General features: G+C 51.9%; 1 protein-coding gene across 4 annotated transcripts; it reads right to left on the bottom strand.

The window, feature by feature from the left end:
- Window positions 1-655: 655 nt before the first annotated feature.
- CDPF1 (cysteine rich DPF motif domain containing 1) lies at window positions 656-6,585 on the bottom strand. 4 transcript variants are annotated; one of them, XM_033233595.1, is made up of 4 exons: window positions 6,436-6,585; window positions 4,797-4,909; window positions 3,735-3,846; window positions 656-1,866 (listed from the first exon to the last, which is right to left on the bottom strand). In XM_033233595.1, exons 2-4 carry the CDS (start codon window positions 4,907-4,909, stop codon window positions 1,720-1,722), a joined length of 372 nt encoding a protein of 123 aa, XP_033089486.1. In that variant the 5' UTR covers window positions 6,436-6,585; the 3' UTR covers window positions 656-1,719. The 4 variants fall into 4 exon arrangements, with proteins under 4 accessions (XP_033089486.1, XP_033089484.1, XP_033089485.1 ...); XM_033233593.1 differs by having other exon boundaries at window positions 3,731-3,846; window positions 6,280-6,450; XM_033233594.1 differs by having other exon boundaries at window positions 6,280-6,449.
- Window positions 6,586-11,759: the final 5,174 nt, after the last annotated feature.

The raw sequence follows: 11,759 nt of genomic DNA, 5'->3' as shown, positions 1-11,759 counted from the left end.
ACAGGTGCGGTTCCAAAGTAGGAACAGCCACACAGGCCCCAGCATCCTCTCTCCAACGTCATACCTCTCCCCTGGTGGGGGGAGCGGGCATCCAGGACCTCCGGAATCAAGGGTGTGCAGAGAAGGGTGAAAGTAATTCTTCTAGTCACATGAACTGATTGATTCCAAGCAATTAGAAAATGGCTATAAAATAACCTTAATTTTTAAAAAAAAATCTTGGGTCTTCATTTTCCTATTAGGAGACTGAACCGACCACATGTATTGATTTATATCCTGAATATATGGGAACTTCTGTGTTTGGGATGTCCTACTGTAAGACTGATGAATGTACAGAGTTAATTTCAGGGTACAGTTTTGCCTTAATGGTTTTAAAAAATAAACTATTTTTTAAAAGTTTTTGGTGAGTTTTGAGTGATGCTGCGAGATGAACTGTTTGGTCTAAAAGAACCAAGTCCTCAGCTGTGGGGTCCGCCCTCCGCCAGGACAGGCCCTGTGCCCCTCATGGAGACTGTCTCCACCTGCAGAGTCCCTTTTGTGTCCTTCAGCGTACAGAATGGATCGAGTACAATGTGGCTCCAGAACACGACATCCTTTTGTCTGAAGTCACATACAACAGGAACTTTTAAAGCAATGGGCATCTTAAAATCCATCAGTGTACAAGTCAGTAAAAACTCTTTATTCATTCCTTCATGTGACAGTTAGCCTTGAGTAGTTACAAAGACAGAGCAGTTCCTGCCTCTCAGAACTCTAAGCAGACATTCCAGAGCTCACAGATCAATGTCCCACCAGCTGCTACCCTGGAAGCTTCAAGGAGATGGGGAGCCTGGAGGAGGGGGTGCTGCAGGAACCCCTGGCAGGCAATGGGGTCAGGCTTCGCAGGCACCCAGGACTGAGTGTGAGATGGCAGGGGGCAAGCAGACAGGCAGGCAGTGGGATGGTCTTGAGGTGTGGGGTGAGGGCAGGAAGACTTGGGGTCGAGGAAGACAGAATGGAAGGGCCAGAGCTGAAGCCAGAGCCTGAGGGAACTGGAAAGGCTAGTGAGCCAGCACTCAGCTTCCCAGGAGACCCCAACCATTGCCGGGTCAAGTGCCCAGAGAGAAGGTCGGGTATCCAAACGTTTCAGTGGGAGATTCCTTTCCATACATGAGCTGCTTATTTGGGTTTTTAATTATAACCATAATACATGGTCAAGGTTAAAAACATTTTCCAAGCATCACATAAGGATATGAAGTAAAAATTCTATCCCCCTCTAGACCTTCCAGACTGGCTCCAGAAGGCAGCTGCTGTCACTGATTTTCCTTACAGAGAGACCATTGCAGCCGCCTACCATGCATCATGGCCCTGATACAGTGTGGCATCTCCCGACATGCACCTGCACGTGGCCTCTTAGGAGCTGCCCCACCGAAGGAGGTCATCCTTCTCAGTCACATCTGAGCAGCACTCATTCAGGCCTGGGCCCTGAGGGGCATGTGGGGACACCTGGCCAGGTTCCTGGCTGTGTCTTGTCTGGCATCTGCCTTTGGGCTACCCTCTTGCTACAGCTCCCTGGGCCTGTGGCTGCTCCAAACTGGACTCCAGCTCCCCTGGGCTACAGTGCTGCTCCCAGTGGTCCAGAAACAAGGCCAGGCATGGCAGCTCCCAGCTCAGCAGCATCCCTGGCACAGGCTGGCCCAGGAGCTCTGTGCAGGGTGCTGCCCGATGACCCAGCCCTGGCTGCACTCACATCCGAGAACCGGGCTGGCTGGGGGTCCTCTTTGATGGAGCTTTCCTTTTCTCCAAGTCTTGCCGAATTTCCTGAGGAAAAGCACTGATGTTCTCCTGGACACAAGGGAGGCAGAATCTCTTGCAGTAGAATAAGCTGCACTCCTGAAAGAAGGGGACAAGGATGGAGACTGAGTGAGTATCCTGGGAACATGGTGCAGCTCCTCCCAGGGTCTGGCCCACACTTGGGGGGCTGGGCTGGGGCTCCAGCATGCACAGTGTGGGCAGGTGGCCAGAGCTAGACCAGCAAGAGGGAGAGCCAGGCCTGAGGGCCTGGCAGGGTGTCCAGGAGAAAAGCAATGCAGGCCTGGGCTACCCGGGGTGGGAACAGCTGGGATGAGACAGAAAGGCTCTGGGGCCTGCTCTGCTCCATCACGGGGCAGTGATAATAATGGAAAGCTGGAGCACAGGCCATGCCCAGAAAATCCCAGAGTCCTCCCCTCCCAGCTATCACAGCAGGAACAGTGGCCACCTGGTGCTGGGAGCGGCAGGGGACAGGAAAGACAGCCCCACAGACCAAAGAGGCCATGGACGAGCCAGCTAGTCTGGGCAGGAGGCCAGAACTGTCCAGCCATGTCCTCTCTCCTCTCTCTTACATGCTAGAACTCCCGAGATTCATCACGGTGCACAGCACATGGCTAAGGATGACATTCCCCAGCCCCCTCTGTAACTGGGCATGTGAGTCAGGCTGCTCAGGGGTGTCAGCAACTGTGTGTGCCACCTCCTGCTCATGCCCTTTGAAGGAATGGACTGTGCTCTCACATCTCCTCCTGCTGCCTGGGATGCAGATACAATGGTGGGAGCTGCCACAGCCACAAGGGACCCAAATGGAGACTATGCTGAAGACAACAGGGGTGCGCTTCCAGCTGAGGCCACCAGTTCTGGACTCTTACATGGGAGAAAATAAGTAAATAACTATCTGCTTTACTTAGGCCACTCTTATTTTTGGTGTCTGTCTGTTCTTAAAGCTTAGTGTGCTCGCAAACATAAGGCTGCCCTCCTGCAGTTCTTAGAAAAGACCCTTAGCCATGTAGATCGCTCACTAACAACTTACTGTTTTAACAAAGAAAGCTGCAGACTGGTGGTACCTGCGTGGGCCCCCTACCTCTGCCACCCCGCTGCTCACGAAGAGCAGCTCAAGGCCAAGGTGTTGCATTCAAGACCTCCACCTCCTCACCTGGCCCACACACCTCTGCAGTCTTCCTTTCCCAGCTTCTCCTGGACCGCCAGCTCCTCCATAAGCCTCAGATACTCCCATGCCACACTGCGGAGGTTCCTCCCACCCTGGCTCATCTCGTCCCCCTGGCTGTTGATTCAGCTTCCCTTTGTGTGTGTCGCCCTGTGGCAGATGCTCAGGGACTTCTCAGACTTCAGGGTCACTCTGAGTACACTGGTCACGCTGGAAAAGCCACACTGCTCCACTTCCATCCGTCCTTGGGTTTTCAGCTACCCAGGTGAACCTGGCCCACCCAGCCTCTCTGAAGCTCAGTTCCCTCATCTATAAAATGGGTGGAATATAATACTGCTTTACTTGACTAAGTTAGGGGCAGGACTGAATGAAGCCTCCGCAGGAAAACAGGTCCCAAGCACAGGACCTGGCACACAATAAGTGCTCAAGAAAGGACAGTCCCTTCTCCTGGGAGATCCCTCCAAGAACATCTAGAAAGTAAGTCACCATCCTGGTGAGAGGGAGCACAAGGACTGTCTGCACGGTTGGTGGGAAGGGGAGGAACCCTGAGAGGCCACTGGGGTGGATGCAGAGCTACCAAGAACCTATTTCCATTCCTACACCAGGCTGAGACCCTCTAACTGACCCTAGCTTGCCCTCTCACCTCTCCCTTTCATCAGCTGGGGGGCCCCATCTAAAATGGGGTGAACCAGCTGGTCCCTCCCTCCCAGTCCTCCCTACCCAGTGAGAGCTCCAGGATAACCACAGCAAGGACAGGCGGCCCCAGCCCACACTGCTTACCCACCGGGCCCACACACACCAGCCTGCTGCACAAACTGCAGCGCGAGCCGAGGACCAGGAATCTGTCCTTGTGGGAGGTGAAGGGATCCTTCATGACATAGCTTTCCTCCAGGAGGCTGCAGGAGAGTGATGCCAGCGTCAGAACAGCCCAAATCTCTGCTGTCAGAAAATCAGCCGCGAGCTATGGCCGGGCAGCAGCGGCCCGGACCTCCGCAGGGCCCGTACACCTGTGTGGGCTCATCAGGGCAGGAGACTAGGCCACCTGTGCTGCAGGGCAGTGACAGAAAGGGTCAGCAATTGGGGGCCACACTGGCATTGAAATGAACCTGCTCTCACCTCTGTAACAGCCATGGTAGAGAGAACCCCTTGTTCTCAGCCAAAAGCAGGGCTGCTGCAACATGGGTCCCCAGACCCTGACTGATTCACTGGGGTGGGGGCACAAGGCCACCATTTGAACACCCCAGGCCTCCCTGCACCCCAAGCCACACCCTCACAGCCCCTGGAAGCCAGCTGGCCTCACGCTATGCATCACAATGAGACCACAGGGTGACATGATGACACTCAGGCTCCTGGTCAGCAGAAGGACCATAGCCAGAAGGAAAAAGCCATGCTCCCCGCTGCCCCACTGCATCCCATGTGAGTAACACACCGGCCGGCTTTCCAACAAAGTGACATTTGATGAAGGACAAGCTGGAGGTCAAGAGATAAGCCCCTGGACCCACTGGCTCTAGTCCAGTCTGCAAGGGAGAAACGCCTCCCATTAAGAAAGTGTTACGGCAAGGGCGCAGCCCCAAAGTGGGAGGCCACCGTAGGTCCCCCAGCTGCTGAACTGCTCCACCACAGCTAGAGCAGATGTTGGACTCTGGGCTAGGTGTGGAGGAAGGTTCTGGAAGAGTACCCAAGCCTTGCCCAGGCCTCCAGAGATTACACCGGAAGCATCCAGAGGCTGGCCAGGCTGGGGCCTAAAGCTCCACACCCGAGCCAGTTGTCAGACCTAGGCGCAGCACCCACCAACCAGCACTGGGCACAGGCCTCCCTGGCTCTGGCCCAAAAGGCATGGACTCACACCATCGACTGGGTGTTGGGGGGCTTCTGTCCCACATAGCTGTACGGAGCTGTCAAGGCACAGAGTTCACACTCAAACACTCCCAGAGGCCGGCACTCTGCATGGGACGCCATCTGCAAGATCAAGAGATGGGGTGTCCCTGGGTCACAGGCTTTCTCAGAAATCCTGCCCCTTTCCCAGCTATGAAGACCCTAATGATATAGTCCTAGGACAGCTTCCTGCCTCCCCACCGTACCCTTTTCTCTATCCCCAGCTGAAACAGGTTGTCACCGGTGCCCAGAGTGACAGGATTTGCTGTCCATATTCCAGTGGCTTAAGGTTTTTGTACTACTAGAGAGAAGGATCCAGCCAGTATCCAGCCAGAGCAGTCATCTCTTCCTCCAGGTCTGCACCACAGTAAAAGCTTTCTGGTCTCCCGCTCTGCCCCATTCTTAACCACAAGCCCCCAGTGAGCGCTGGTGGAGAAGAGGCCAGAGTGGCTGCAGACTCTCCTGTTTCTCCTGCTCCCAGCTGCTCCATGCCCTCACACTAGTCCACACGTGGTATACAGTATTTCATTAAAACTGTTTTCTCATCTGCTTGTATGGAACCCTCTTCTCATGTTCATGGTTGGGTCTTGGAGGCCTCTCTTTCCTTAGATTTCTGGCTAAATGGCTGCCATCTGATGGGTTCATCAAAAGTTACGATTTTGCTGATTACCCAGTTCCTTCTTTGACTATGGAATCAAGTACGACATTATCAGCTGGCCCCTAGCTCTTGGCTGTGAACTCCCCTCGCTCAGGCGTGGTGTATAAAGGCATATCAAATGCGTGGGATTCCCCGCTGGGTAACCCCAGATGCAACTCCAGGAAGCATGGGTTACCAATGACTTTAAACATTACAATCTGCCCAGGCGCGGTTGCTCATGCCTGTAATCCCAGCACTCTGGGAGGCAGAGGCGGGAGGATTACCTAAGGTCAGGAGTTCGAGATCAACCTGGCCAAAATGGTGAAACCCCATCTCTACTAAAAGTACAAAAATTAACCGAGCACAGTGGTGGGCGCCTGCAATCCCAGCTACTTAGGAAGCTGAGGCAGGGGAATCACTTGAACCCAGGAGGCGGAAGTTACAGTGAGAACAGATTGTGCCACTGAACTCCAGTTGGACTACAGAGCGATTCTCGGCTGCGGTGAGCCGAGATCGCGCCACTGCATTCCAGCCCGGGCGACAGAGCGAGACTCTGTCTCAAAACAAAACAAAGCAGAAGTTACGATCCCGTCGCGGTTGTGCGTGAACCTGATCCCGCTTCTCCTCTGCACACCGGGGCGTCCTAAGCCCCGGCCGAGGCTCCTGGGGGCGGCGCCTGTGAGCAGGGACGGCTGAATTGGTCCGGGGGCTGCTGGTGGTCCCCGCGAGCCTCCGCATGCCCTCTCTCGCCCCAGCGCTGCCTGAGGTCGGGGGGGACAGTTCCGTGAGTCCCACACCCCGCTCCTCGGTCCCGTACCCAAAGCTGAGAGCTGCAGAGCCGACCCCTGGCGCTTGGAACCCAGCAGGCCACGCCGACGCGGAACTCAGTCCCGGCGAGCGGGAGGCGCCCTGAAGAAGCGCAGGGCGGACCCACAGCGCGCTCGCCCCCGCCAGGCCGCCTCCTCGAACTCACCGCCGCCAGCGTCGCACGGCTTCGCGTCCAACGCGCCTGCGCGGCCCCGCCCCACGGCGGCCCGACCAACCCCGGTGCAGTCGTAGACGCAGGCGCAGGCGCGGAGCGGAAGGCAGGACCTCGAGGTGGTTTTCCGCCTCCGCCTTGCTTTTCTGGTAGGGCGATCCACTGCTTGGTTTTTGGCTCTAAGCTTCGAGGCCGTCTGCGGGGTTGGGCTCCGTGCTGAGGGGCGTCCCGTCGGGCCGTGCGCTGCGGGAGCGCGCGGGCCTGGCCTGCTGTCCTGGCCGCTGCAAGGCGCTCAGCTTCTTTCTGAGTGTTCCACCGGGTTCGACAGGGTCGAGGTCGCCGGCGCGAGGCCCCCGGATAGCTGAGGGGCGCGAGGGCGCCTCCAGTCTCCCACCCGCTCTCCGGCGCTGCGGGCTAGACTGCCCGTCTATCCCACCGGGACGTCTGCCCCCGTACGCAGGAGGGGATGTGTCGGCCAAACGGGGGTCTCAGGACCTGTCCTTACTCCTCCAAAGCCCGCGTGGCCTGCGGCGCCCCTCGGGTCTGCGCCGCGTTCTTCTTTAGCCTCCCGGGCCTCTCTGCTGCCCCTCGCCCCCAGGCACCAGGCACACCTGCTTGCCTCTGTTCCCGCCCGTGGCCTCTGACACACCGTGCCCTAGACCCAAAATGACCGCCCTACTCCTGGAGCCTCCGGTGTGTGAGAGGCACCTTTCCCTGGGGTCAGGGGCCCGGACTCTGAAACCGGTCTGGGTTTGCCTGTGAGCCCCAGTCCTCCCAGCTGGAGTCCCTCGCCCCAGCCGCAGCGGGCCTTCACCTGTGCTTTGGGGACGACAGGGTGGCCGCCCTCCTTCCCACAAAGATTTGAGGGTTTTGCTCCACGCGGGAGGTCTGCCTGTGCCAGCAGCCCGCAGCCTTTCACGTGCTGTTGCGTTACAGGGCCCTCTGTGACCTTTCCCTATGCCGAGGGGTGCTTCGTCTCTGTTCCTGAGAGACCAGAATTTATTCTTGGCTTGTCAAGCCACATTCAGCAGGCTGGGGGGTCTGGGACTTGCTCCTTTGGCGAATTGCGAAGTAAGGATGTAGAAGACATTTTAGCAGTAATGGAAACCAGAACCACTGTTAGACCTGGGCAAGAGCGGCCCCAGGAAGTAGCAAGCAATTAGCAAGCAGCTGGATTTCGATGACCTCCACTGTGCTTAGTGCAATGGCATTCGATTCATTAGATCGTTTCAAAGATGACATACTGGGTTGTTTTTGTTTTTGTTTCTAGAGGTGTCTAAAGATGGAACATCTTGAAGCATTTTGAATTTGACCTGTGACTACCCTCAGATACAATGATGGTAACCCCATAAGTGCCGTTAAAGCAATTTGACTTATGTTAGACAGGTTAACATTAGATGCATTAGAAGAGTTAAGTGAAATAATAGGCAGCATTCAAAGAGCAAATCGTGGTCTTTGGCAGAAAATAGTTAATTTTGTATTTGAGCTGTCCAGTTATTACAATTAGAAAAAACTTTAAAGAATCCAAAAGGATTTAAAATATTGCATTAAGTTTTAGGAGAAAATGGTTTCCCAAAAGTAACTGCATATGAAATAAGCACTAAAATGACATTCAAGTACAATGTAAGAAAATCAGAACTAGAAGCATTTGCTGGAGTCCGAAGAAAAAGATTTATGTACGAATGATTCTGAAACTAACTTCTATAGAGACTATTTTCCGGCCATGGTAGATCAAGGTATAAATTCTACTGAAGAGAGAGATTCAAACAAAGTGAGTAACCTACCACAGTTTTCAGTTTTCTTTATAATACCCCAGCAACATAAAAGAAAAACGTAAGAAATCCTATATGGATCCAAATGTAAGAAACGATGATAATGGTGAAATAATAACATTATTTTATATAATGAAAATATTGTGTAATATTTTCTGCAATCCCGATAATTTTTCAAATGTGCCCTTTCTACAGTGTTTAAACATGATTATCAATAGTCATGGTTCATTTCTGCATATACAGCTTTAAGAATCTTATTCATAATTCGTTACCGCTCTCAGCAAAGTCAAGTTTCTCCCAGTTGAAATAACTAAAAACTATCAGAAAGTATACTGACTCAGGAAAGGTTGTCTAATTTGGCACTACTGTCAAAAAAAGGCAATTGCGTGAAAATCTTCATTAGTCATTCTTCTGAAATGAAGACAAGAAAAACATTTATGAAAGAAATAACATAATTTGTGAATTATGTGTGTATTTATTACCCATCCAAGCATTAGTGGCCCATCAACAGAATACCCAGAGGTATACAATAAACATTAGCTATCTTTAATATTTTGCCAATTTTCAGCTATATTAAAACCATAGTTTTACACATAATTTTGAATTCTGTTTTATGAAGGTGTATTTGTTCAGGTAAGTGGATATAAATGTTTTATGTAACGGTTTGTAAGCTTTTAAATATTTGGACATACAGAGATTTGTAGTCCTGCCTTAGGCCCCACAGATGCTAGGGGTGGGCTTGCTGGGAAAAATGCATATATGTTGTGGCAATACTTATAAAATGTTGTATGGATGTAATCTTAAAAGATTATCGGCCGGGCGTGGTGGCTCAAGCCTGTAATCCCAGCACTTTGGGAGGCCGAGATGGAGGGATCACTAGGTCAGGAGATGGAGACCATCCTGGCTAACACGGTAAAACCCCGTCTCTACTAAAAAATACAAAAAACTAGCCGGGCGAGGTGGCGGGCGCCTGTAGTCCCAGCTACTCGGGAGGCTGAGACAGGAGAATGGCGTGAACCCGGGAGGCGGAGCTTGCAGTGAGCCGAGATCGTGCCACTGTACTCCAGCCTGGGTGACAGAGCGAGACTCCGTCTCAAAAAAAAAAAAAAAAAGATTATCACAATATCAAATATTGTACATTGTGTATTTAGGTGAAGACTGTGAAAGAAAATCTGAAAATCGGAAGGAATTGAATGCAGATGAAATCTAGAGCTAAAATATTGCTAATAGCAGCAAAAGGGGGTACTGTGGAAGAATAACTTCATATGTACCCCACTTCACTAAATATCATTCTATTTGTTCTATTCTCCGTTTCTGCCAGTAACGTGGAAGTCTAAAGGCTTGCATTTTGTTTTTAGTGCTAACTAATGAAATTCCAGAAGCAGGCCTTAAAATGCAAAGTCTTCATAATTAACAGGAAGTGTTGAGATAGATGAAGGGCATATATCCCCTTCTCTGTAGCTACAGCAATGGAGCTTTCTCTGCATATAAAACTTGTTCAACTACTCTGAGTATTTAATAAGGGGCTAAATTGAGAACAAAACCAGGAATATCCATCTTCTTGTTCCGTGCAACAGAGACAGTGGGAGGGTATTCATGACTATAGCCAATTATTCTGAAATAGTCCTACCCTATCCCTGGAAGTATAATGAGAACAAGAGTCTTAAAGGACTCCTTTAGGCTGGGTGCGGTGGCTCACGCCTGTAATCCCAGCACTTTGGGAGGCCAAGGCAGGCAGATCACTTGAGGCCAGGAGTTTGAGACCAGTCTGGCCAACATGGTGAAACCCCATCTCTAGTAAAAAAAAATACAAAAATTAGCCAGCCATTGGTGGGGGCATGCTTGTAGTCCCACCTACTCGGGAGACTGAGGCACCAGAATTGCTCGAACCCGGTGGGCAGAGGTTACAGTGAGCTCAGATCTTCCAGCCCGGGCAACAGAGCAAGACTCCATCTCAAAAGAAAAAGAAAAAAAAAGACTCCTTTAGAAATTGTTGCTATGGGCCGGGCGCAGTGGCTCACGCTGTAATCCCAGCACTGGGAGGCCGAGGCAAGTGGATCACCTGAGGTCAGGATTTTGAGACCAGCCTGGCCAACATGGCGAAACCCCATCTCTACTAAAAAAAAAAAGAAATACAAAAATTAGCTGAGCATGGTGGTGTGCACCTGTAGTCCCAGCTACTTGAGAGTCTGAGGCAGAAGAATTGCTTGAACCCAGGAGGCAGAGGTTGCAGTGAGCTGAGATCAAGTCACTGCACTCCAGCCTGGGCAACAAAGCAAGACTCCATCTCAAAAAAAGAAAAAAAGGGAAAAAAAAAAAAAAAAAAGGACACTTCCCACTTCCCCAACACACACAAATTGTTGCTATGTCCTGTGAAAATGGCCTTCAAAAGAAACCTGAATTTTTATTTGTTACTTGATACCTTGTCCTCCTGATAATGGTATAATTGGCATCTCCTTGTTTCTAAACTGTATAAATACCTGTCATCACTCTTATCAGGTTAGAAGAAAACCCCTCGTACTCTCTTTCCCAACATGCCTGGAAAGAGTCCTGTGACTGTTGGTTTTCTCACTTTCACCAAGAAATTGAGATTCTTGTCTCACTTGGCAGGTCCCACAGCAGCTGTCCCTGGTCGTCACTCAAACCACCTCCAGTGGTTGTTCCTGGGCCTCCAATGACTCCTTACGGCCTCTGCCCATGTGGCCCCTGTGGTTACAACTGTGGCCCTCCTGACTCATTAGTAACTCATTCTCCCACTGCACAGCTCAGGCTGTGTTGGTGGGAAACCTTTCTCCACCCCTGGTGCTTTCTTCCTGGGAAGGGAGGCCAACTAGCCTACCCTGATCCCACTCATCCCCTGAGAAGGGGCAGGGACTTCAGCGGATTACCAAACTGGAGGAGAAGGCCTGGGAAGGCCCACCCACAGACAGCATGTGTCTCTGCCTTGCCCTTCTGCCAGCAGTCACTGCTGCCTTGAAGGGCAGGCCTCTGCAGCTTGCCTGCAACTGGGTCTCGAGCTCCCTCATTCTGTAGTTCAGTGGGCAAGTGCATTTGACCCGACTGCAACCAGCCTCTATCAGTAAAAAGTAATCATGTGGACACCTGCTGACCCTTTTTCTCAATCCATTCAGAAGTCAGGTGGTTAAGAGAGGCACTATCTCAAGAACATGTGCCCCAGTCGGAAACAGTGGGCCAGTGTGGGCCAGGCCACTCCCATGGCCTTCCCACCAGGGAAGTTAGAAAATCCCCATCTGACCTCCTTTTTTGTTGCTTCTTTTGAGATAGAGTCTTGCTCTGTTGCCCAGGCTGGAGTGCAGTGGCGAGATCTCGGCTCACTGCAGCCTCTGCCTCCTGGGTTCAGGTGATTCTCCTACCTCGGTCTCTTGAGTACCTGGGACTACAGGTGCCTACCACCATGCCCGGCTAATATTTGTATTTTTAGTAGATACGGGGTTTCGCCATGTTGGCCAGGCTGGTCTTGAACTCCTGACCTCAAGTGATCCACCCACCTCAGCCTCCCAAAGTGCTAGGATTACAGGTGTGAGC

The sequence above is a fragment of the Trachypithecus francoisi genome, unplaced genomic scaffold (assembly GCF_009764315.1).
Source record: "Trachypithecus francoisi isolate TF-2019V2 unplaced genomic scaffold, Tfra_2.0 Lachesis_group14, whole genome shotgun sequence".
NCBI classification, from domain to species: Eukaryota; Metazoa; Chordata; class Mammalia; order Primates; family Cercopithecidae; genus Trachypithecus; species Trachypithecus francoisi.
Note: the sequence above shows the minus strand (reverse complement) of the source record. Positions and strands in the feature narration are given on the sequence as shown.